Source organism: Microcaecilia unicolor, chromosome 10 (assembly GCF_901765095.1).
Source record: "Microcaecilia unicolor chromosome 10, aMicUni1.1, whole genome shotgun sequence".
Classification (NCBI taxonomy): domain Eukaryota; kingdom Metazoa; phylum Chordata; class Amphibia; order Gymnophiona; family Siphonopidae; genus Microcaecilia; species Microcaecilia unicolor.
Window position 1 is genome coordinate 143,512,461 of NC_044040.1, and position 26,925 is coordinate 143,539,385.

General features: G+C 47.6%; 1 protein-coding gene across 3 annotated transcripts in view; it reads left to right on the plus strand.

The window, feature by feature from the left end:
• The window catches only part of GIGYF2 (GRB10 interacting GYF protein 2), a 734,963-nt gene that overhangs the window by 118,358 nt on the left and 589,680 nt on the right, over nt 1-26,925 (plus strand). For all 3 annotated transcript variants that reach the window (XM_030217174.1, XM_030217173.1, XM_030217175.1), the window contains one exon: nt 4,329-4,424. In XM_030217174.1, coding sequence (XP_030073034.1) covers nt 4,329-4,424 — 96 coding nt within the window. The remainder of the gene's footprint in view (nt 1-4,328; nt 4,425-26,925) is intronic.

Consider the following 26,925-nt stretch of genomic DNA (forward strand, 5'->3'; position numbering starts at 1 on the left):
TGGCCTATAATTCCCTGCGGGTGCAAGTGGCAGCATTGGCCTCTCTTCATGGTAAGGTTGCAGGCGTGTGTTTAGCTGCTCATCCAGATGTGGCACGGTTTCTTAGAGGGGTGCTTCAGCTCCGTCCTCCCGTGCGGGCACCTTGTGCAGCTTGGAACCTGGGGCTAGTTTTGAAGGCTCTGCAGGGTTCTCCTTTTGAGCCGCTACGGCGAGCTTCAGAGAAAGATTTGACACTAAAGGCCGTTTTTCTTGTGGCCATTACTTCGGCGAGACGGGTGTCAGGACTCCAGGCACTGTCCTGTCGAGACCCATTTCTGCAATTTTCAGAGTCTGGGGTCACAGTTTGTACCGTGCCTTCCTTCATGCCTAAGGTGGTTTCAACGTTTCACCTAAACCAGCCTATTTTTCTACCCTCTTTTGTTAAGGAGGAGTTTCCAGAATCCTTTGGGCAGTTGCACCTGTTGGATGTGCGCAGGACTCTGTTGCAGTATCTGCGAGTTACTAATTCTTTCAGGACCTCTGATCATTTGTTTGTTTTACTATCAGGTTCTCGCAGAGGTTCTCCAGTGTCTAAAGCCACTATTGCCCGCTGGCTCAAAGAAGCTATCCTTTCAGCTTATCTGCTTGCCGGCCGGCCTCCGCCTGTAGCCTTTAAGGCACATTCTACAAGAGCGATTTCTTCCTCTTGGGCTGAAACTGGAGCACTCTCTCTTCATGAGATTTGCAGTGCAGCAACATGGGCTTCGAAGCTCTCATTTGCCCAACATTACAGGCTGAATGTGGCTGCTAGGAGGGATGCGCGTTTTGGAGCACAAGTGCTAGTGCGTGGTGTGACTTGTTCCCACCCTATATAGGGATTGCTTTGTTACATCCCATACGTAATGGCTTCATCTGCTTGATGACATGGAAGGGAAAATTAGGTTCTTACCTTGGTAATTTTCTTTCCTTTAGTCATAGCAGATGAAGCCATGAGCCCTCCCTGTATTATTGTCTGTATGATGTGAATCTGTTTCAGGTTCTGTTCTGTTGTTTCCTGAATCCTTCCTTTGGAGAAAGTTGGAAAACAGTCTTCAGGATTCTTGTTACAGTTATAGGAGGATGAGTTCATTCCCTCTGGTTCATGTGTAGGAGGTTGAGTTCATTTCCTCCAGGAGGATGTGTGTATTCCCTCCATAAATGCAAAGAGGAGGACGAGTTTATTCCCTCCAGGAGGATGTATTCATTCCCTCCTTTTGAGTTCATGCCCTTGTTATGGGGCCATCGTTCGCTGTGAGGAAAGTTCATGTTATTCCCATTGCGGTTTGTTATACTGCTTTGGAAGCTTCAAATACTGAAGAGGCAGTGGAGCTAGCTGACCATGTGGCACTGTGAAATTTGAGTGCTCTCTATCTCCCCTTGCTGGTTGATGGACACAACCCATACGTAATGGCTTCATCTGCTATGACTAGAGGAAAGAAAATTACCAAGGTAAGAACCTAGTTTTCCCATTCCTTAATCTTCACTTCCCCAACTGTAAAGGCCTAAAATACAAACTAACGCACGCGTCAACCTTGTACCTGAGCACATAATTCTGGAATGCGCTGCCGTGCAACTTAAAAACTATCTATGAATGAACTAATTCCGCAAACTACTGAAGACGCATCTCTTCAACAAGGCATACCACAAAGATCAACAAATATGAACTCCTAAACATACATCCAGAATTGCCTTACAACATTTGCTTGTTAAACTACCATCATGTTCTTAGTTATCACATTACTCTAGATCCTCTGTAATACTAAATGTATACTTTCTTTCATCTTTCCACTGTTCATGATGTATTGTAAGCCACATTGAGCCTGCAAAGAGGTGGGAAAATGTGGGATACAAATGCAATAAATAAATAAATACATTTTTATTAGACCCCCCAAAATGGCATTTTGGTAAATGTCGCGCGCTCATGGACTGACAACCGTTCAGAAAAGGGGGTCTAGATCTGCAACTATTGCAGTTAGAGACCTCAAATTTTGGGAAACTTCGTTTAACACCTGACTCGCGCAACAGATGCAATTTGAACAAAATTGGAGAACATGATGGTGGGTAGGTTTAGACCACTTGGCATGGAATGACCCAGCTCTTATTAACCAGGTGTTGGAATTGTTGCATGTTTTCTCCCCAGACTTGGCCCCTGCTCCATCCATTACCCCTTCCATCATGTCGGGGACAGAGAGTCCTTTGAAGTCCTTCTACATTCATGAGGCCATGAAAGTTCTCATTCATGGTGGGATGCGCCTGATACCCATTGTGTCTCGAGCAGATGGCCCAGGGGACTTGGTCCTTGGTGGAATCTGCCTGGTCGATCAACCGCCTGGAGTTGTGGGCAATTTGGCTGGCTCTGCAAGCATTCAAAACTCTCTTCTAGGGACAGCCAATCCGGGTTCTATCAGACAATGCGACAGTGGTTGCTTATGTCAACAGACAGGAGGGCACCCGGAGTGCAATGCTAGCAAAGGAGGCTTCGCTTCTCTGCCTCTGGGCAGAGAAACACCTGACCCTACTGACAGTAGCTCACATTGCGGGAGCTCTGAACATACAGGGGGACTTCCTCACCTGGAACCAGCTGGATTTAGGGGAATGGGAGCTCTCGGTCGGCATTCAATCAAATTGCGGCGCGCTGGGGAATTCTGGCAATTGAACTGATGGCTCACAAAGCCAACGCCAAGGTGGCTCGTTTCTTCACAGGGGAAGGGAGCTCGGATCAGAAGGGATTGATGCGCTTCTTCAACCCTGGCCAAGGTCGCTCCTGTACATGTTTCCTCCTTGGCCCATGGTGGGCCGTATGGTGGGACAGATTGCGAGGCACCTAGGGCCGGTGATTCTGGTGGCTTTGGAGTAGCTTAGGCCATTCAACAAGCCCTGTTTGAGCCCTTGAATAGAGCTTCTCTGAAAGGTCTTACCCTGAAGACAGTGTTCTTGGTGGCCATTGCCTCAGCGAGGCGAGTCTCGGAGCTTCAGGCTCTGTCCTGCAGGGACCCATTCCTGGAGGCAGGAGTCTGTATCCAAATTTTCTGTCCTTTTTGCCCAGGTAGTCTCTCGTTTTCACCTGAACCAGTTGCTGATGTTTCCAGCCTTTCTGCAGGAGGATTATCCAGTGACTACAGGGTGCTGCACTGTCTGGACTTGCGGTGCATTCTTCTGCGGTATATGGAGGCCACTAACAGCTTCCAGCATTCCGATCATCTTTTTGTGTTTGTGGGGCGCAGTAGGGGGGCTATGGCCTCCAAAGCTAGTATGACCAGATGGCTTCATGAGGCGTTCCTTTCGGCATTTCATGAGGGCTCGAGCTACTTGGACTTTGGAAGTTGAGGACAGCAAACATGTCTCAGTACTGAAATGTTTCATGAAACCAGATTATTGAGGATCCAAAATAGTATATCTGCACAAATACTCCTGGAACTGAGCATCAAGAAGCAATTCTAATTTTGCCAAAAAATGAAATAATAGTGACTTGTCTATAATTTTAACTTATTTACATACTGGGATTTATTTTTCAGTAGAGGAGTTAATGTGATCATCCCAGTATTCCATGGGAACAATTCTTCACTAACCCCCCCCCCCCCCCCCCCCCCCCCCCGTTTGCTAAGCCGCACAGCAATGCTGATACAGCCCATACTAGTGTATTATTGAATTCAAAATATGAAAACCAAGTAAATGTGTCCAAAGGTAAATATTTTAAATTGGGTATGTTGGGCATGGGTCCAAATCACAAGTCTCCTTATTGAATTTTGATATAAGGAGGAGCCAAGGAAAAGAAATTAGTAAGCTTACATTTGCCCTTACCAGCTTAACAAAGGAGGCTGGTGCATGTATGCCTCCTGTAAATCCACTGAATACAGCATGAGGTGTTTATATATAATCGCACTCCACAGATACTGCAATAACTAGGGTTATGTCCAAAATCTAGTTTAAACTAACACTTGCTTATAAAACAAGCTTTACACTATATTGCAGTCTGAAGAGAAAATCCTAATAGTTTAGGATTATATGTGAAGAGATACCCAACCAGAATTAATAGGTGTGTATGTATGTGTGTGTGTATATGTATATATGTGTATATTATATACACACACACACACACACACACACACACACACACACACAGTAAGATTGATGAAAAGTATGCCTATCCAGTTTCTTTAGATGATGTGCAAGGTACTGTATATATATATAAGCTGTGTGTTGGGTGAATATCTGACCTTCTCATTTAGCAAGTAGACGCTCTTAAACCTTGTTTTTGACCTTAGGGAAAGCATTAACAGTTCAGGCATATTCTTATTTTCTGTTTGTAGGTTCCTTCTGACCTTCTGGATAAGGAGTTTCTGCCTATTTTACAAGAGGAGCCCCTGCTACCACTGGCACTTGTACCTTTTACAGAGGAAGAGCAGGTGTGTAAAGGCAGTATGAATGGGGAATAAATCTTATCTGGTTATGGGTACAGAGCTTATCATGCACTGCTGTTGTACAAGGGAGAACCTTGTGTATGCAAACCATGCCATCTTCCATTATTCTATTAACTTCATTATAGGTTTAGGTTTAACCTGTTTAACTTTTTTTCTTTTTTTTTTAAACGGAGAGGGAAGTGCCAGTTTCTTTGTTAAACTTTGAGTCAGGATTGCAATAGAAATCTGTTTTTATAGAGCCACTTGGAAAACTTAGGTAAGCTCTTATAGTTCTGTATCAGCTATTGATAACTCAAAGTATATTGTTTATGAAGCTTAAACATACTTGAGGATTTTGCAGGTAGACTTTCTAACCAGCAATCTAAATAACCATATTGGTACATGAAACAATATTGTATACCTGCAAGAAGACGTAGATGTGACCAGAAAACAGTTCTGCTTGGCAGATAGCTGATCCGGAAAGTTTTGTTGGATGATTGCTACTATCTATGGGAAATGGAGGAAGGAAAGAAATTGTTGGTGGAAGGGAATGGTGGCATGCACATGCATGTAATATGTAGAAGGGATCAGATGGTAAAACCTTTTATAGTGCACTGAAGAATTCTCTCTAGAAAGTGGAGGAGCTAAAGAAATCAGAGCCTAGTGTCATTTCTGGTGGCAGGACATTTAAGTACACAGGGTACTATGGGTCTTCAAATGTCATGAGCCATACGGTTTCACCCTACCAGCCTAGCCTGGCCTCTCATTATGCAGCTGAATCATCATTGTCAGTGACGTTTCCAAGGCATGTAAGGAAGGGGAGATGTGAGAGTAGTTGGGACATTTGTGTTTTCTGGTGTATGGTATTGCACATGCATATGTTTAGAAAGAATGCATTTTTAACTGGCATGTGGTATGAAGAAAATTCTTAAGTTGTCAGGATCTAGGTGCAACAGTAAAGGTAACGATTCTTGGTCAAAAAACCATGGCTCTTAACTATTTTAATATGTGACTTATATTCTGCCTTTATCAAACAGTATGATGTAGGAAGGAAAGCTTTGTGTTTCTTCTACTTTAGGAAGCCTTCAGGGAAATGTGACAAGTTTATAAATGACATTAAAGTAGAAGGAAATCCTTGTGTGATAAATTTAAGAAAATGACTGGAAGACAGATTAAATAAAGTGTAGAGTTGTTAGTACACGAGACTGGAATAGATGGCACTCACATTGTTTTGATTACTTCGCAGTCAATGTATTATATGCGATGCAGTAGCGGTTTCAGAGTGTCTATTCACATAGGCGCCCGGTATAAGAGGCTTGGGGAGGCTATGCCTCCCCAGCCACAGCAGGATGGATCAGCTGTTTCTATAGAAATGCTAAATAGTATTAGTAGTAGTTCTCCTGCGAGTTCTAATTGCAGCAGCTGCAGTGAAAGCTGTCTCTAGCCTGGTGTATAACCAGTTGTAATTTGATTACCTTATTGCTGGAGAGCAGAGCAGGGGGGTTGGTTGGAAGCAGTTCACACCAAAGAGACTTGCACTGACCCCTGAAATATTAAAAGTGCTAAAAATAAGTTTTACAAGTATTTGCATTAAATCTAATTGCAGAATTTAGGTGCTAGGAAGTGGGATTGGTATGCTATGTACTCAAATTTGCTCAAGCCATATGCAAATTAGTTCGTTTTTGAGAGGTTCTCATTTGCATATTTATGGGTAAAAATTGTTGGAAATGTTTACAGCCTTAATGTTAGGGCATGGCTCTGATCAAAAATGTGAATTTTGATCCAAAAACGAAGGGTTTAGCTAGTGTTTTTGACTAAAAATTCTTATTAGAGTGTCTGTATGTTAATCTGCATTCAAATAGAGCTCTCTGTTTGGATGAGCAGCTCCTGTTAGAAAATCTGCCCGGGAACAGAGAGGAGAGGAGAGAATCAATGGGTGGGTGGGTGTGGATGGCTGGAGGGGGGGCAGGGAAGAGGAGAGAATCAATGGGTGGGTATGGATGGCTGGAGGTGGGGGGCAGGGGAGCCGAGGAAAAGAAATGAAGAAGAAAGGCAGAAAGTAAAGAAATAAATGGAAAGGAAGCCCTGGAAACGGAGTTAAGAGGACAGATAGCAGCAGAATCGGATACTGGGCCAGCATGATCAGAAAAACAAAGTCATCAGACAACAAAGGTAGAAAAGATCATTTTATTTTCATTATAGTGTTTGGAATATGTCCACATTGAGAATCATGTGCTCAACATTAAATGTTTATATTTATTTACTTATGTATGGTATTTTATCCCACATTAAACATGAATTAGGATATTTTGTGGCTCTACATGAGAATTGTGATATGATCCTTGTTTCATATTGTTGACGGTCTGCATTTTCCGTATGGGTGGTATATTGGTGTATTAGGTTCTGCCCAGTGTAATATTTATGGTACAGTAAGGTTCTGAGTGTGTTTTTGCACAAAGTTGTGCATAGTGTTTTGCAGTTGAGTGATTGTGGTTAGTATATGCTTTGAGCTACCACTTTATTCTTTGACATATGATACATATCTAATATCTAAATTTAATAAAAGGTGTTAATTGTGATTTTTATGTATTTATTTTTTCTGTGTGTTATCAGACAATTATGGGTTTAAGCTCCACCCCTGGCCCCAACCCTAAACCCACCCCTTTTACCCTCCCCAAACAGTTGGGCCACCGACCGCCTATGTCTATTCAGTTTACACAGTACTTCTGTTCATATAGATATATGCTGATTATTTCCGATATTGTTGTCCCATACATCCAACAGAGACTCCTGATGCAGGCCTTTGGCTGAAACGCGGGCCTGTTTTGAGTCAGTGGCTGAAACATCTTTGCTGTTTTTGCACCTGTACTGTTTGCGGGGGTTGTTTCCTCTGTGTTCTTTGTTTTGCCTATGATGGACGGCACCTTCTTCATGATTTAAATTAAAAATATACATATAAAGAAGTGCATCTATTGGTAGTCACTTAATCAGATTCAAAATTAATTTTTCATTGACAAGCAAGATTATTAGGCACATAAGTGGGTGATCATATCTGAATACATGATAGAGCAGGAGTTTTCAACCTAGACCTCTGGGCTTACCTAGCCAGTTGGTGTTTCAGGATATCCCCATTAAATTCACTACTAATACTAATCATTTCTGTAGCGTTACTAGACATACACAGCACTGTACACATTATATGTAGGTACTTTTCTCAGGCCTTAGAGGGCTTACAATCTATGGACTATCAAAACTGTACAGGACATTTTTCAAGCATGGAAATTCTTCCGATAGACCTGAATTACGAGTGGATTCAAATTTGGCTTGTCTAGGGCTTGGAATCCAAAGATCTGAGACAGTGTAAAGGAGTGTACAGAATTGCTAGAGAAGAAAGATGAGGGAGAATGTTGGTAATGAGCTTTGTGAGTGAGACACCAAATTTTGAAACACACAAAAAACCAATGCAGTTTAAGAAGTAGGGGCGTAATATGTTCGAACCAATGTGCTCTGTAGAAAAACTGAGCGGCAGAAGTTGAAGAGTTTGGAGACACTTAATTTGAAAAGAGGAAATTCCCTCAAACTGAATTACATTAGTCCAGACATGAAGTCACCAAAGCATGAGTGCATAGTGCTGAAGTCAAGAAACTTCCTAAGATAACGAATATGACACAGATTAACATAACCAAGTTTAAAAAGAATGTTAGAAATTTGGCTGTGAAAAGAGACCTGAATCGAAGATGCCTTAATGTTAAATGTCTGAATGAAAGTTGCCAGAGGATTCATAAAGATATTGAAGAGTAACGATGAAGTTGCCAGAGGATTCATAAAGATATTGAAGAGTAACGATGAAAGAACCGATTTCTGCGGCACCCCACATTACAGAGAGGGAAATGCTAGTCTAAAGCAAATGTTAAGGGAGTAATGCACAAAGGGTTTTTCCGTGGCTCTAACGTGCCGTTAGCAGTTACCGAGAATCCTATTCAAATGTATTATAACAAACTCATTAGCATTATGAGCATTCCATGCGTTGCACCAAAAGGAGCACCTAGCTTTAATGAGCTAGATTTTGTGGCAGCTCTGGAGCTGTCAGAGGAAGGAAAGCAGGCAACTGCAAAAGCTGTCTGCCAGTGCTCACCAACTAGCTGTGCTCGCTCCATAAAAAAAAATCCCTGGTGGTTCAGTGGAACCTTTCACGACACCCCCCCCCCCCCCCAAAAAAAAAAAATCCTTGGTGATCTTCTAACCCCCCCCCCCCCCCACCTCCTTGGACCCAAAAAAACCCCCTCAACTCTTTCAAGCCTCACTCCCCTTCCGATGCCTTCATAATATTGGAGGCAGGAGCAGCAACACCTCTGGATAGCGGCACCCAGCCCCACCCTGGTGAATCCTGGGATGCATTTGAAGGGGCTAAGCACCATATAAGGAAAAACTAAAGTCGTTATATGGTACTTAGCCCCTCCCAGTGCTTCCCAGGATGTACCGGGCAAGGGCTAGGCACCACTATTTTGTGAATTGTGGGCCCAGAGGAAGGAGGTGTTTCTTCTGCCCTCCTGCCTCCCAGCGTTTTGAAGGTATGGTGAGGGAGGGGGGTCACTAGAATGAGGGGGCACTCGAGAGGGGGTCCACTGGATCACCAGGGGATTTTTTTTTTTGGGGGGGGGGGGGTACCACCATGGATTTTTGATTCGGGGAGGGGTCCACTGGATTACCAGTGATTTTGTGGAAGTGGAAGGGGTCACTAGACTACCACAGAGTTTTTTTGAGTTCCATGGGGAGGGATGTCTCAAGAGAGGGTTTTGTGGACTCTAGTGGACCTCCTCTCAAGCCCCTCCCCTCGCACAAATTTAAAAAAGACTCTGTGGTGGTCGAATGTCAAATGCATTTGAGAGCTTTCAGTCGCAAACAGTGACCGGATCACGAGGGGGGGGGGGTCCGTGCATATTATTTGCATACCATCCCCTTTGTATGCCATCCCCTTTGTGCATTGCTCGCTGTTTGACTTCTCACAAGGCTGCCGTATTTAATGGGACCCTCAGTCTGTTAATCAGCACCTCAGTCAGTTTGGAAAGAAAAATTAATTGGATACTAAATGGTAATTAGATGGAACATTGTGATCCAGATTTGATTTCTTTTAAAAGTGGTTGAATAATGGATTGCATTGAAGAACACTGATTTATTGTGTCATGAGAAGGCTTCATGTTAAGTCATCATTAAAGGTACTACTGCACAGAAGGTTTCTGTATGTTGTTCTTGGCTCTCTGATGAAGCTGCCTTTTTGAACCAATGGTGGAAAACAACAAAGCAAAACATATAGAGTATATTGCCTGACACAGGCCGTGGCTCTCTGATGAAGCTGCCGTTTTGAACCAATGGTGGAAAACAACAAAGCAAAACATATAGAGTATATTGCCTGACACAGGCCGTGTTTTGCCCAGCAGGGCTGCGTCAGGGGCTATAAAAATCAAATAAAACATACAAACAAATTAATAAATATATAAATAAAACCAATATCAGATAATACAGTAACACCATGACAAAAGCAAACAGAAAACATATTTATATGTCTCTCTCTCTCTCTCTCTCTCTCTCTTTATATATATATATATACAATATACTCAACAACTATTGCACTTGTATTTATCTTTATTACATCAATTAATCTCATAAACTTAACAATTATTGTCTAAAATCCCCATACATCTATCATTCATTCATCCATTCACTCTAATTCAAATCTAATATCAAAAAGCTATTATCAAACTCTATAACATAAGAATTCCCGGAATCATGGTATCACTTGTAATCTTTTAACAAAATATACCATTTTCAATAGCAACACTGGTGTGAAACTTGTCCATATCATCAAGCTGATCAATCCATAGACTGGTGGGTTGTGTCCATCTACCAGCAGGTGGAGATAGAGAGCAAACTTTTGCCTCCCTATATGTGGTCATGTGCTGCCGGAAACTCCTCAGTATGTTCTCTATCTCAGCAGGTGGTGGTCACACACAGCAGCAGCTCTGGCTAGGCCTCCAAGCCTAATCCTTAGGTTTTGTTGAGGCCTGGGGTTGAGGGCTCTTTTGAGCAAGTGCAAACCTGGTGGTGCCAGGTCCCTCCTTTTCTCCCCCCTCCCGCTGGCTCCGTTTAAAAAAAAAAAAAAATTTTAAACGTCTTTAAAGGCGTTTAATTCGACGTTTCTTTAAACGTTCATTGCAGCTACTCACTGGGACACCAGTTCGTTACAGCTCGGAGCGGCAAGCAGGTAATTTTACCTTTTTATAGCGGGCAGGGGGTTCCCCGATTCTTCTCCTCGTGGCATATGGCGTCGGAGGGCGAGGGCGCAAAGGGTCGCTCCCCGGATCGCTGGAGCGCTTCTAGAGGGGATGCGGGGGTTTTACAACCTGATTCGCCCTTGATGGGTGACAGTTTAGTGACCGATGAATGTCCCGGTCGTTCCTCTGGCGTGGCGGTTTTTTCCCGCCATAAACGCCCATCCCCCGCTCCTCGCCTCCGCCATCTTGGCCGGCCACGCGGCTCGGACGGCTTCTTCGTGGGCCGCCCTTGAGGTTGGAGACATTAATGCCATGAACGCCCTTAATTTGGGCGACGGCACAAAGCGGCTAAAGTTAAGCGCCGTTCTTCCCGCGCGGCTCCTTCGCGGAGTTTCGCGCCGGACGCCATTTTGGATGCGCAGCATGTCTCTCCCCCGCTATTGCGAGCGCCGGTTGAGAGTGCGTCTAGGGCTGTTGCCCAGGCTGCAGAAGTGCACAGTCTGGGGGGTTTCTCCCCCGAGTTTGTTTTGCTGCTGCATCAGGCTTTCCTCATGCAAAACGCTGCCCCTGCTCCCTCTTCTGATAAAGAGGTTGAGGTTCCCAGAGGTAAACGCCCTCGGGTTGATTTCCAGGCCTTGGAGGACTTTGTCTCCTCCGATGTAGATGAGGGCAGCGTGTCTGAGGTCTCCCAACGGTCCTTTGCGGATTCCTTGGAGGAGATAGATCCCCGCTCGGATGGAGCGGATGACCCCTCTGCAGCGCGGCTTTTTAGCCCAGAGGATTTGCCCAACCTGTTGTTACAGGCCATGGACACTTTGAAGATTTCCTCTCCGGAGGACGTCTCTCCCTCAGCCCCTGTTGGCTCTGCCATTATGCTGGGGACGAAGCGCCCGCCTAGATCCTTCCACGTGCATGATGCCATGCACACCTTAATTGCGGCTCAATGGGATGTCCCGGAAACGAGCCTTAAAGTGGCTAGGGCTATGTCCCGCCTCTATCCTTTGGCTGTGAGTGAACGTGAGGCCTATCTGTGGCCTACCGTGGATTCTTTAATCACTGCGGTGACTAAGAAAACGGCGTTGCCGGTGGAAGGTGGCACGGCCCTAAAGGACGCCCAAGACAGAAGATTGGAGGCGGCCTTAAGGTCGTCCTTTGAGGCAGCTGCTTTAAGTTTGCAGGCCTCAGTTTGCGGCTCCTATGTGGCCAGGGCGTGCCTGACTATGGTGCAGCGGGCTTCCCCCTCGGATCTTTCCTTGAGGGCTGATTGGCCGGCCCTGGAATCGGGCTTAGCCTATTTGGCAGACTTGCTGTATGATGTCTTGAGAGCCTCAGCTAAAGGCATGGCTCAGACAGTCTCTGCGCGGCGGTGGCTTTGGCTGAAACATTGGTCTGCTGACCACGCCTCTAAATCCCGCCTGGCTAGATTGCCTTTTAAAGGCAAGCTGCTCTTTGGGGTCGAGCTGGACAAAATCGTGACCGATCTCGGCACGTCTAAGGGCAAGAAATTGCCAGAGGTCAGGGCTCGGGCTAGTACTCGTCCCGGTACCTCCAGAGGACGGTTGCTGGAAGCCCGTCGGTACCGCCCGGGCAAGTCGGGTTCCTCTGCCCCCTCTTCCTTCAAGAGGAATTTCTCCCCCAAGCAGCATTCCTTTCGCAGAGACCGCCGTCCCGGAGGTGCTCCCTCCGGTCCTCCCCCAGGGTCTCGTACCCAATGACGGGGCCTTGGTCCACGCCCCAGTGCAGATTGGAGGACGGCTGTCCTCGTTTCTGGGCGAGTGGACCACTATAACTTCAGACGCGTGGGTGCTGGAAGTCATCAGAGACGGCTACAAGATAGAGTTCTGCCAACCCTTAAGAGACGGGTTTGTACTCTCTCCCTGCAAGTCTCCGGTCAAGCTGTGGCAGTGCAGCAGACCTTGGACAACCTGATCCGCCTGGGTGCGGTCGTTCCGGTGCCAAAAAATCAGATTGGCAAGGGACGTTACTCCATTTACTTTGTGGTTCCAAAGAAAGGAGGTTCTGTCCGGCCTATCCTCGACCTCAAAGGGGTCAATCGGGCCTGGAAAGTGAGGCACTTTCGCATGGAGACTCTCCGCTCTGTTATAGCGGCAGTGAAGGCAGGAGAGTTCTTGGCTTCCTTGGACATCAAGGAAGCGTACCTGCATATTCCCATCTGGCCTCCTCTCCAACGCTTTCTGCGTTTTACAGTCCTGAGACGACACTTCCAGTTCAGAGCCCTCCCTTTCGGGTTGGCTACTGCTCCGCGGACCTTTTCCAAAGTAATGGGGGTCATAGCGGCCTTCCTGCTAAAGGAAGGAGTACAAGTCCATCCTTATCTGGACGACTGGTTGATCCGAGCCCCCTCTTATGCAGAGTGCGGCAAAGCTATGGACCGGGTAGTTGCTCTTGTGAGCTCCCTGGGATGGATCATCAACTGGAAGAAGAGCCAGCTGCGCCCGACTCAGTCCCTGGAGTATCTGGGAGTTCGATTCGACACCCAAGTGGGCAGAGTGTTCCTGCCAGACAATCGGATTGTCAAGCTTCAGGCTCAGGTGGACTAGTTCCTAGTAGCCTCTCCTATTTGGGCTTGGGACTACGTGCAGCTGTTGGGCTCTATGACGGCCACGATGGAAGTAGTGCCCTGGGCCAGGGCTCATAGGAGACCACTACAGCTATCTCTGCTGCTGCGCTGGACTCCGATGTCGGAGGATTATGCTGTGCGCCTTCCCGTGGACCCAGCAGTGCGCAAGGCGCTGAGCTGGTGGACGCAGACAGACAAGTTGTCTGCAGGATTGCCTCTGGTGACCCCGGAGTGGATTGTCGTCACGACAGACGCCTCTTTGATGGGCTGGGGAGCCCACTGCTTGGGAAGGACAGCGCAGGGGCTCTAGTCTCCTGCAGAGGCAAGTGGTCTATCAACCTCCTGGAACTCAGAGCCATTCGGTTGGTGTTATTGGAGTTCATCCCGGTACTGGTGTTGTAGCCTGTACGGGTCCTGTCGGACAATGCCACGGCTGTGGCCTATATCAACCGCCAGGGAGGTACCAAGAGCGCCCCTCTAGCCAAGGAGGCTATGAGTCTTTGCCAGTGGGCGGAAGCGAACCTGGAGCAGCTTTCAGCGGCCCACATTGCCGGAGTCATGAATGTCAAGGCGGACTTTCTCAGTCTCCATACCTTGGAGTCCGGAGAGTGGCAACTATCTGCTCAGGCGTTCTTGGACATCACGAAGCGCTGGGGCCAGCCGAGCCTAGATCTGATGGCGTCATCGGCCAATTGCCAAGTGCCGCGCTTTTTCAGCAGAGGACGGGACCCTCGATCCCTGGGAGTAGATGCTCTTCTCCAACAGTGGCCGACACAAGAGCTCCTCTATGTGTTCCCGCCCTGGCCCATGTTGGGCAGGGTGCTAGACCGGGTGGCAAAGCATCCCGGCAGGGTAATCCTGGTGGGTCCGGATTGGCCCAGACGTCCCTGGTATGCGGACTTGATCAGGCTCTCAGTCGACGATCCTCTGCGGCTGTCAGTGGAGCAGGGCCTGTTACATCAGGGTCCCGTGGTGATGGAGGATCCCTCTCCCTTTGGTCTTACGGCCTGGCTATTGAGCGGCAGCGTCTGAGGAAGAAGGGCTTCTCAGACAAGGTCATCGCCACTATGCTGAGAGCGAGGAAGCGCTCTACTTCTACTGCTTACGCCAGGGTTTGGCGTATCTTTGCAGCATGGTGTGAAGCAGGCTCACTTTCTCCCTTCACTGCTCCAATTTCTTCAGTGTTGGCGTTCCTGCAAGAAGGTCTGGAGAAAAGCCTGTCGCTCAGTTCCCTTAAAGTCCAGGTAGCGGCTCTGGCTTGCTTCAGGGGCCGCCTGAAGGGTGCTTCCCTGGCTTCGCAGCCAGATGTGGTGCGCTTTCTCAAGGGAGTTAATCACCTGCGCCCTCCTCTGCACTCAGTGGTGCCTGCGTGGAATCTCAACCTGGTGCTAAGAGCATTGCAGAAGCCGCCTTTTGAACCCTTGTCGAGGGCATCTCTGAAAGACCTGACGTTGAAAGCAGTCTTTTTGGTGGCTATCACTTCAGCCAGAAGAGTTTCCGAGCTCCAGGCGCTCTCATGTCGAGAGCCTTTTCTGCAGTTCACTGAGGCAGGAGTGACTATTCGCACAGTGCCTTCCTTCCTGCCCAAGATTGTTTCTCGCTTCCAGGTGAATCAGCAGCTCTGTCTCCCTTCCTTTCGTAGGGAGGACTACCCAGAGGAGTACTCCGCTCTTGAATATCTGGATGTGAGACGAGTCATCATCAGATACTTGGAAGTGACCAATGATTTCCGGAAATCGGATCATCTGTTTGTCCTGTTTGCAGGTCCTCGTAAGGGTCTGCAGGCTGCTAAGCCTACAGTGGCAAGATGGGTCAAGGAAGCCATTGCAGCGGCTTATGTGGCCGCGGGGAAGGTGCCGCCTATCCAGCTGAAGGCTCACTCCACGAGAGCTCAGGCGGCCTCGATGGCAGAGGCCGGATCCGTCTCCTTGGAAGAGATATGCAAGGCGGCAACGGGGGCTTCGGCTCATACATTCTCCAAGCATTACCGTTTGACTGTGGCTGCACGGGCGGAGGCCCGGTTTGGAGCTTCAGTGTTGAGGTCAGGGATTTCTATGTCCCGCCCTGGGTGAGTACTGCTTCGGTACATCCCACCAGTCTATGGATTGATCAGCTTGATGATATGGAAGGTAAAATTATGTATAATCATACCTGATAATTTTCTTTCCATTAATCATAGCTGATCAATCCATAGCCCCTCCCAGATATCTGTACTGTTTATATTCTGGTTGAATTTTAGGTTCAAGTTTAGCCTTCAGTTACTTCAGGAGGACTTCGTGTTCAAGTTCTTCTTTCACTTGGATTCTTCAAGAGTTGAGACGAGTTTGTGTTACAGTGAGCTGCTGCATTCCTCTCCCCTCCGTTTTACGGGGCTGGATTGAGACATAAATTCTGCCGGCACTCCCTCCCGCTTCGTGCGGCTGTAGGGCAGCTTTGTACCCCTCCCGCTTCGGCGGTGTTAGGGTCAGTCAGCTCCTCCCGCGGTTGCGGTTGCAGGATAAGCCAGATCCCCCCGCATCGGCGGGTGTGGTGTCCCTCCCCCGCTCCGCGGGGATGAGCTGGACGGATTCCCCTCCCCCACTTGTGTGGGGATGAGCTGGGTTAATTCCCCTCCCCCGTTTCGGCGGTGGTGAGCTGGGCAGAGTGTCCCTTCGTGGGTGTAATTCTCTAAGTGCTGAGTCCTGCGGATGGAGCTTTGATATCGACATACTGAGGAGTTTACGGCAGCACATGACCACATATAGGGAGGCAAAAGTTTGCTCTCTATCTCCACCTGCTGGTAGATGGACACAACCCACCAGTCTATGGATTGATCAGCTATGATTAATGGAAAGAAAATTATCAGGTATGATTATACATAATTTTACCTTATCAAACTCTATAACATAAGAATTCCCGGAATCATGGTATCACTTGTAATCTTTTAACAAAATATACCATTTTCAATAGCAACACTGGTGTGAAACTTGTTAATTACACTGTCAGTCAAAGCATTTTTTCTTCATTACGATCTTATCTTAATCTGTTCATAACCTGATGTAAACTCTCTGTAGCCGTGTAAAGATCAGTCCATTGATTGAGTCAATTACCCACCACAGCAGGTTTAAAGCAAAGATATATGTCGTAAACCACAACTGATTTACTATGTGCTGTAATCCTGAATGACAGTAGTTCCATTCACCGTGACTCCACTCTTCATGGGACTAATGTTGAATCTTTTCCTTGAATTTCAAACTGCTTCACTGAAGCTGTCCTCTCATTTGTTTACTGAAACACTTGTACACGGACCCTACAGGATCGTGTTTCGCAAATTTTGCGTCTTCAGGGGTCAGTAATCTAAGTAAACAACAATAATAGCATACATTTGTATTTCACAAACATTGTTTGAACCCTTTTAAAACCCAATATTGTAAACTCTTACCGGCTCTACAAGTGGCCAAACATTCATCAATCCTGGATGTGCTGGTGGCAACGCCTCAAAAGACGCCCACACATGCGCATACCAAGGCTTCAAGGAGACTAAGTTTAAATATATATATAACCATAACAATCAAATATCACTAATAAATAGGTAAAACATATCAAATACATGTATATATACACATATATCTGTTAATAAAATGTATAATAAAAAGTTTGAGACATATGTATACTTATATATACAAAATAATAAATAGTAGGTAAGACATCTCTCTGACATACATATTAAAAAACACGAATAACTGATCATTCAAAATCAACAAAATCCATCCTAAAATAATAAATACACATATAACTTAAATATAGTTATGAACATGGTTAACAAAACACTTCTTTCAAAAATAAAACTTCTGTTTCAAATAAAGCCAAACACTTCACATATATACACAGGGGCAAAAGATAGGACACCTACCTACTCATTGATCCTTACTATAAATACTTTCTGATAAATGTGTGTTCCAGTGACAATTACTAAAAAAAAAAAAAAAAAAAAAAAAGAATGACATAATAGTAAATAACAAATCACAAATATATATGAATAAAATAAAAAATAAATAAATAAAACACTCACATGCTCAGGAAACAAAAAGAATGAATTGTCTCGCAAGCTTAGAGTTCAAAAATCCCAGCACAAACCATAGTCTTTTATTATTGTTGCTATAGCATAAATCAAATAACTGGTAATCATTTACATGGTATATCAAAGTTAACTAAAAGTCATTATGAGGTATATTTTCAAAGCACTTAGCCTTACAAAGTTCCATAGGTTTCTATGGAACTTTGGAAAGCTAAGTGCTTTGAAAATATGCCTCTTTGAGTCCTATAATATGTCAAGGACCTATTGACACAAAATAATAATGGTTTCTCCGAGGACAAGCAGGCTGCTTGTTCTCACGACTGGGGTGACGTCCGCGGCAGCCCCCACCAACCGGAAAAAAGCTTCGCGGGACGGTCGGCACGCAGGGCACGCCCACCGCGCATGCGCGGCCGTCTTCCCGCCCGTGCGCGACCGCTCCCGCCAGTTCCTTTTTTTCCGCGTCTGGCGAGAGTCGTGCCTCGCCGCTCTCTCTGATTCAGCCGCCGGATTTTCGATCGCGTTTACGCCGATCGGGCTTTTCGTTGTTATTTCGGTTTAGTTACCGTCCGGTTTCTTTTTGAAAAAAAAAAACAAAACAAAAAAACCCTGCACTTGTGGAGCACGCGCTCCCTTTTTTCCCTCGCTTCCAGCGGGGACGCTGCATTGCGGCCTAGTGGCTGCACGGTCGTTTTCCTTTTTCGTGGTGTGATTTCAGCCACCATTGACGACTTTGACTTCGCCGACGCGATTTTTCCGTCGATGTCCTCGAAGGTCCCGAGTGGATTTAAAAAATGTGGTCGCTGCGGCCGGCCGATCTCGCAGACCGACACCCACGCTTGGTGCCTCCAGTGCCTCGGGCCGGAGCACAATATCAAGTCGTGTTCTCTGTGTCTTGGTCTCCGGAAACGGACTCAGGTTGCGAGGCAAGTTCTGCGGGACCGTCTTTTTGGAACTTGCGCCGGCCCCTCGACGTCGACCTCGAAGGCATCGGTATCGACGCCCGGCCCTTCGGTACCGGTATCGATGCCCGAGACATCGGCACCGATGGCAGCGACCCCAGGAGCACAGGTCCCGTCGGCCAGCCGGTCCTCCGGTGAGAGTGGGGGTGAGAGGCCGCGTGGGCAGTCGGCCCCGGTCACTCCCTCAACTCGTGGGCCACGGGACCGAACCCTGTCTGACCCGGTACCTCGAGACCGAGGGGGATCGACCTCCTCCTCCTCCATGCCTTCCGGCGCCGGTGACGGGCATCGTAAGAAAGATAAGAAGCGTCGTCACCGGTCGCCCTCGTGCATCCGGATATCGGAGAGGAGGCGACGCCGAAGCGTCATCGTCGAGAGGAGAGGTCTCCGTCGGTTGTGGAGGTACCGACGCGTCGGGGTTCCGGCACCTCGGTGCCGTCTCCTGGCCCCCAGCAGCTTCTGGCGCCGACACCCCTACCGGCCCCACCGCCTTTCCCGGCAGCGGGCCTGGACGAGTGCCTCAGAGCCATCCTTCCGGGGATCCTGGAAGGGCTGATGCGCCAGGCTGTGCCGGCGCCGGGGGTGCTTGCGCCCTCGCCGCCGATGACTGTGGCGCCGGCGAGCTCTAGCCCGGCGCCGGGGCCGTCGACACCGCCGCCGCTTGCGGTGCCGGTCTCGACCGCCACGCAGGTGGAGTCCCCGTCGACGTCGATGGAGGGAGCTCCGTCCCCGCCGGCGCGGGAGTCCACCGCTCGACGACACCGAGACCTTGGTGCCTCGACGTCGAGCCGGGCCCGGTTCAGGACTCAGCTACATGAGCTTATGTCCGACACCGAGGATGAGGACTCGTGGGGGGAAGAGGAGGACCCTAGATATTTCTCCTCAGAGGAGTCTACGGGCCTTCCCTCGGACCCCACGCCTTCACCGGAGAGGAAACTCTCACCTCCTGAGAGTCTCTCCTTTACCTCCTTTGTGCGGGATATGTCTATTAGCATTCCCTTCCCCGTGGTCTCTGTGGAAGAGCCGAGGGCCGAGATGCTCGAGGTCCTCGACTATCCATCACCACCTAGAGAGTCCTCCACGGTGCCGCTGCACAATGTCCTTAAGGAGACGCTGCTTCGGAACTGGGTGCGACCATTAACTAACCCCACCATTCCCAAGAAAGCAGAGTCCCAGTACAGGATCCACTCCGACCCAGAGCTAATGCGGCCACAATTGCCCCATGACTCAGCGGTCGTGGATTCTGCTCTCAAGAGGGCACGGAGTTCGAGGGATACCGCCTCGGCGCCCCCGGGGCGGGAGTCTCGCACTCTGGACTTGTTTGGGAGGAAGGCCTACCAATCCTCCATGCTCGTGACCCGCATCCAATCATACCTGCTCTATATGAGCATTCACATGCGGACCTATGTGCAGCAACTGGCGGACCTGGTCGAGAAGCTCCCGCCGGAGCAGTCCAGGCCTTATCAGGAGGTGGTCAGGCAGCTGAAGGCGTGCAGAAAGTTCCTGTCCAGGGGTATCTATGACACCTGTGACGTGGCATCTCGTGCTGCGGCCCAAGGTATAGTGATGCGCAGGCTCTCATGGCTGCGTGCCTCTGACCTGGACAACCGCACCCAGCAGAGACTGGCCGACGTCCCTTGCCGGGGGGATAACATTTTTGGTGAGAAGGTCGAGCAGATGGTGGACCAACTGCATCAGCGGGAAACCGCTCTCGACAAGCTCTCCCACCGGGCGCCTTCAGCATCCACCTCCACAGGTGGACGTTTTTCCCGGGCCTGGCAGGCTGCACCCTATTCTTTTGCGAAGCGTAGGTACAACCAGCCGGCCCGAAGGCCTCGTCAGGCACAGGGACAGCCCCAGCGCGCTCGTTCTCGTCAACAGCGTGTGCCTAAGCAGCCCCCTGTGCCTCCACAGCAAAAGCCGGGGACGGGCTTTTGACTGGATCCACGGGAACATAGCCGCCCTACAAGTGTCCGTACCGGACGATCTGCCGGTCGGAGGGAGGTTAAAATTTTTTCACCAAAGGTGGCCTCTCATAACCTCCGACCAGTGGGTTCTCCAAATAGTGCGGTGCGGATACGCCCTGAATTTGGCCTCCCTGCCTCCAAATTGTCCTCCGGGAGCTCAGTCTTTCAGCTCCCATCACAAGCAGGTACTTGCAGAGGAACTCTCCGCCCTTCTCAGCGCCAATGCGGTCGAGCCCGTACCACCCGGGCAGGAAGGGCAGGGATTCTATTCCAGGTACTTCCTTGTGGAAAAGAAATCAGGGGGGATGCGTCCCATCCTAGACCTGAGAGGCCTGAACAAATTCCTGGTCAAAGAAAAGTTCAGGATGCTTTCCTTGGGCACCCTTCTGCCAATGATTCAGAAAAACGATTGGCTATGTTCCCTGGATTTAAAGGACGCATATACTCACATACCGATACTGCCAGCTCACAGACAGTATCTCAGATTCCGCCTGGGCGCACGGCACTTTCAGTATTGTGTGCTGCCCTTTGGGCTCGCCTCTGCCCCACGAGTGTTTACCAAGTGCCTCGTGGTGGTAGCGGCCTACCTACGCAAGCTGGGAGTGCACGTGTTCCCATATCTCGACGATTGGCTGGTCAAGAACACCTCGGAGGCAGGAGCCCTCCGGTCCATGCAGTGCACTATTCAGCTTCTGGAGCTGCTGGGGTTTGTGATAAATTACCCAAAGTCCCATCTCCAGCCAACCCAGTCTCTGGAATTCATAGGAGCTCTGCTGAATACCCAGACGGCTCAGGCCTACCTTCCCGAAGCGAGGGCCACCAATCTCCTGGCCCTGGCTTCGCAGACCAGAGCGTCTCAGCAGATCACAGCTCGGCAGATGTTGAGACTTCTGGGTCATATGGCCTCCACAGTTCATGTGACTCCCATGGCTCGTCTTCACATGAGATCTGCTCAATGGACCCTAGCTTCTCAGTGGTTCCAAGCCACCGGGAATCTAGAAGATGTCATCCGCCTCTCCACCAGTTGCCGCACTTCACTGCTCTGGTGGACCATCCGGACCAATTTGACACTGGGACGTCCATTTCAAATTCCACAGCCCACGAAAGTGTTGACGACGGATGCATCTCGCCTGGGGTGGGGAGCTCATGTCGATGGGCTTCACACCCAGGGTCTGTGGTCCCTCCAGGAAAAGGATCTGCAGATCAACCTCCTGGAGCTCCGAGCGATCTGGAACGCACTGAAGGCTTTCAGAGATCGGCTGTCCTGCCAAATTATCCAAATTCGGACAGACAATCAGGTTGCAATGTATTACGTCAACAAGCAGGGGGGCACCGGATCTCGCCCCCTGTGTCAGGAGGCCGTCGGGATGTGGCGTTGGGCGTGTCGGTTCGGCATGCTCCTCCAAGCCACGTACCTGGCAGGCGTAAACAACAGTCTGGCCGACAGACTGAGCAGAGTCATGCAACCGCACGAGTGGTCGCTCCATTCCAGAGTGGTACGCAAGATCTTCCGAGAGTGGGGCACCCCCTCGGTGGATCTTTTCGCCTCTCAGACCAACCACAAGCTGCCTCTGTTCTGTTCCAGACTTCAGACACACGGCAGGCTAGCGTCAGATGCCTTTCTCCTTCATTGGGGGACCGGCCTCCTGTATGCTTATCCTCCCATACCTTTGGTGGGGAAGACCTTACTGAAGCTCAAGCAAGACCGCGGCGCCATGATTCTGATAGCGCCCTTTTGGCCCCGTCAGATCTGGTTCCCTCTTCTTCTGGAGTTGTCCTCAGAAGAACCGTGGAGATTGGAGTGTTTTCCGACTCTCATTTCGCAGAACGACGGAGCGTTGCTGCACCCCAACCTTCAATCCCTGGCTCTCACGGCCTGGATGTTGAGGGCGTAGACTTCGCTGCGTTGGGTCTGTCTGAGGGTGTCTCCCCGGTCTTGCTTGCCTCTAGGAAGGATTCCACTAAAAAGAGTTACTTTTTCAAGTGGAGGAGGTTTGTCGTTTGGTGTGAGAGCAAGGCCCTAGAACCTCGTTCTTGCCCTGCACAGAACCTGCTTGAATACCTTCTGCACTTATCAGAGTCTGGCCTCAAGACCAACTCAGTAAGGAATCACCTTAGTGCGATTAGTGCTTACCATTATCGTGTGGAAGGTAAAGCCATCTCTGGAGAGCCTTTAGTCGTTCGATTCATGAGAGGCTTGCTTTTGTCAAAGCCCCCTATCAAGCCTCCTGCAGTGTCATGGGATCTCAACGTCGTCCTCACCCAGCTGATGAAACCTCCTTTTGAGCCACTGAATTCCTGCCATCTGAAGTACTTGACCTGGAAGGTCATTTTCTTGGTGGCAGTTACTTCAGCTCGTAGGGTCAGTGAGCTTCAAGCCCTGGTAGCTCATGCTCCGTATACCAAATTTCATCATAACAGAGTAGTGCTCCGCACCCACCCAAAGTTCCTGCCGAAGGTGGTGTCGGAGTTCCATCTTAACCAGTCAATTGTCTTGCCAACATTCTTCCCCAGGCCGCATACCCGCCCTGCTGAACGTCAGTTGCACACATTGGACTGCAAGAGAGCATTGGCCTTCTACTTGGAGCGGACACAGCCCCACAGACAGTCCGCCCAATTGTTTGTTTCTTTCGACCCTAACAGGCTAGGGGTCGCTGTCGGGAAACGCACCATCTCCAATTGGCTAGCAGATTGCATTTCCTTCACTTACGCCCAGGCTGGGCTGGCTCTTGAGGGTCATGTCACGGCTCATAGTGTCAGAGCCATGGCAGCGTCAGTGGCCCACTTGAAGTCAGCCACTATTGAAGAGATTTGCAAGGCTGCGACGTGGTCTTCTGTCCACACATTCACATCACATTACTGCCTCCAGCAGGATACCCGACGCGACAGTCGGTTCGGGCAGTCGGTGCTGCAGAATCTGTTTGGGGTGTAAATCCAACTCCACCCTCCAGGACCCGAATTTATTCTGGTCAGGCTGCACTCTCAGTTAGTTGTTCTTCGTAGGTCAATTTCTGTTGTACCCTCGCCGTTGCGAGGTTCAATTGACCTGGGTTCTTGTTTTGAGTGAGCCTGAGAGCTAGGGATACCCCAGTCGTGAGAACAAGCAGCCTGCTTGTCCTCGGAGAAAGTGAATGATACATACCTGTAGCAGGTGTTCTCCGAGGACAGCAGGCTGATTGTTCTCACCTACCCTCCCTCCTCCCCTTTGGAGTTGTGTGTTTCATCTTTTGCTAGTCATTCAACTGGCGGGAGCGGTCGCGCACGGGCGGGAAGACGGCCGCGCATGCGCGGTGGGCGTGCCCTGCGTGCCGACCGTCCCGCGAAGCTTTTTTCCGGTTGGTGGGGGCTGCCGCGGACGTCACCCCAGTCGTGAGAACAATCAGCCTGCTGTCCTCGGAGAACACCTGCTACAGGTATGTATCATTCACTATATGTCTGCCTGAAAAATGGACTGCCAAAAGGAAAAACCAAAAATACAAAAATAAACTTTGTCTAGTCCATAACAGAATAGTCCAATTAAAAGCCAAAATTGAAAAATATGTAACAAAAACTAGAAAAGGAAAAACAAAGATGGAAAATGTAAATGTGAAAATAAATTATAAAGGAATATAACAACCAGAAAATGTCATCTTTTATAACCTGTATTAAGGAAGCAAAAGTGAGTGAGTTATGTATTAAGATAGCCAAATGTAAAATCAGGCATGCTGTAGATTAAAAAGAGATCATTAATGCCAAAGTAAACACTAGTTTGAAGATTCTTGAATTCTTGTAATTGCAGTGATACTGGTGTAGGGTCTTAAGGAGATAAGGCATGAAATAGATTTGAAATTTGTAGTCTCTAATATTCTACAGCAACGAATAGGATGACCCAGAGGGTGGTAAAAAATGGAATTACAAAGGTAATAAATTATGGCTTCCAACATCCTTATCTTGGGAATCAAAATGATAGCAATCTGCACCTCTTCTTGATTCAGGAATACTTCAAGACTATGAACCTAATAGTAGTTTAATTCTTGAGTAAAATTAATAACTCTATAGAACACATTGAGTATTTCTATTTCCATATGGAAGGATCTTCTCTATATTAACAACTGGTTGCTTAGGAACAGAAACATAACATGTGTTACTAGGCAGGGGCACTCTGTTCTCAATGTCATATGTGTTCATGGTAACAGTAAGTTCATTCAGTGGTATGTTGGCTAACTTTATATTTACAATGGTTGAAAATGAAAAAACAGTGTGACAAAGTGGTAGCCGTAGCCAGAAGGATGCTAGGCTGCATCGAGAGAGGAGTAACCAGCAGAAGAAAGGAGGTGTTGATGTCGCTGAACAAGTCACTGGTTAGGCCCCACCTGGAGTATTGTGTTCAGTTTTGGAGGCCGTATCTTGCTAAGGATGTAGAAAAACTAGAAGCAGTCCAGAGGAAGGTGACAAAAATGATATGGGGCTTTCACCATAAGACGTATGAGAAGAGACTGGAAGACCTAAATATGTATAGCCTAGAGGAAAGAAGGGACAGGGGAGATATGATACAGACGTTTAAATACTTAAAAGGTATTAATATAGAAACAAATCTCTTCCAGAGAAGGGGAAATGATAAAATTTGAGGACATGAACTGAGGTTGCGGGGCGGTAGACTTAGGAGTAATGTCAGGAAATTCTTTTTCACGGAGAGGGTGGTTGATGCTTGAAATACATAGAGGAACTCCATTTAGAAAATAGATGGTAGAAAACAAACATAAAAAAAAACAAAAAAACGGTTGGACTTCTACGGTCTGTCCCAGAAACGCCAAAGAAAAACTTGTGATAAACTATATAACACATTCATTGTTGATTTAATCAAGAATGATAATGAGTGTGATTGTTGGGTAGACTGGATGGACCGTTCAGGTCTTTATCTGTCATCACTTCCTATGTTAGTATATATTATTATGTAGATTTGTTTCTGAAAGTTCTTCAAACTTAGTAATTGTGACATTGCTGCATTTCCAAATCAGGTACAAGGTATTGATGTGGGTTATCATGGTGGTATGCCAAACAGGAGTGTTAACACAGAAATACAAATTATTATTTAATGCACCAACATTACCTATTTTCCCCAAGGACCGGCAGGACATATCTCACATGCAAATGACATCACGGACAGAGCCCAGGGTGGAGATGCTCCCCAGAGTTCTTTTTCTCAAAGCCTTTAGAAGTGTCCACCATGTATATTCACGCCTTTGTGCCCACCATTTCAAGACCAAGGCAGTCTGTTTTTTTTTCCACTGAGCAGAGAGTATGCCTGTTCCCCATTCTCCCCTCAGCTCACGTCTTCTACTTATAGTGATGGCTGTTGGAACCTGGGGGATTCCTTGCCCTTACTTTGGAACTTACAGAGCCCAAGCTGTGTTTGAGGAAAAAAAAACCCCACACAACACGGGTTACAGCTACAACTAAAACCAGCTTCAGGAGAGGCTATCATACAGCCGCAAAATCCAGCAGCCTTTCTAGATAAGACTAAGGATCGAATGATACCATGCAGAGCAAACTACTTTTAGAAGTTGGAGCCATACAAGTAGATTGTCTATCAATAATAGGATCTAAGACTAAGTTGAAATTTCCCCCAATTATGATGGAAGATGGCAGAAAGGAAGTTAGAGTTTTTTTTGTAAAAAAAAAGGGTTGTCACAATTTGGAGCATATACACACACAATACAATAGAGGACAAGTCCAATTTTGTTTCTATATATGATATTTTCCTTCTATATCATGAGCAGAAGAGAGTATAGATAGTGAAAATACCGATCTAAAGAATATAGCGTTCCATTTTTGTTTCCTAAGGCTGGGGAGTCTGAACCTAGAGACCTGTAACTGTCTTGTCTGTCTGTATTATTTAGATTGTAAGCTCTTTTGAGCAGGGACTGTCTCTTTGTATCAGGTGTTCAGCGCTGCGTGTCTGGTAGCGCAATACAAATGCTAATAATAATAATATTGGGGATGTTTTAATAAATGCAAATGTTTAGAGTTGAGATGTGTTCTTGCAAGAATATTATATTGGGGGAAATATTATAGACATATGCCCAAAATTTGTGTCTTTTCAGAGAGTTAAACATGTGAAAAACTGATTAATATTCTGAAAAGCCCTGAACTGAATTGGTGAGAAAGCATTAGTTATAATGAATATGCATGAAGAAATCTTTACCTTAAATGTATCAAATAACCAGAAAACTTCCCTGTTTCTAAACCATATGAAAATCATGTAAACAAGCAACTTTGAATGTGCAATCACGATAGCAAGTTCCCGCATTAATAAAGAACCTCATGATAAAATTGTAACTGAAATCCAGGCATTGGACCCAATAAGTAAGAGTGGCACACATTAACAATAGTATATATAGAAATATGAGAATTGTACAACAACTTTTTCATGACTGCTCATATTCTATATAATAATCTCACCACCAACGTTCTAATGTGGGACTGCCTGTGTCCGTGGCTCCTGAAGTTGCTGAGCTAGGCTCTGTAGCCAGGATGATGTCACTCACAGCTGATTCCTAGGCAGGGGGAGGAGTACCTACTCCTCCTCTTGCCAGGGAATCAGCTGTCAGTGCACTGCTCCCTGCCACTTTGGAGCAAGTGGCAGGGAGCGGCGCATCAAAAAACTACAAGCGCGGCACCATAGAACCCCC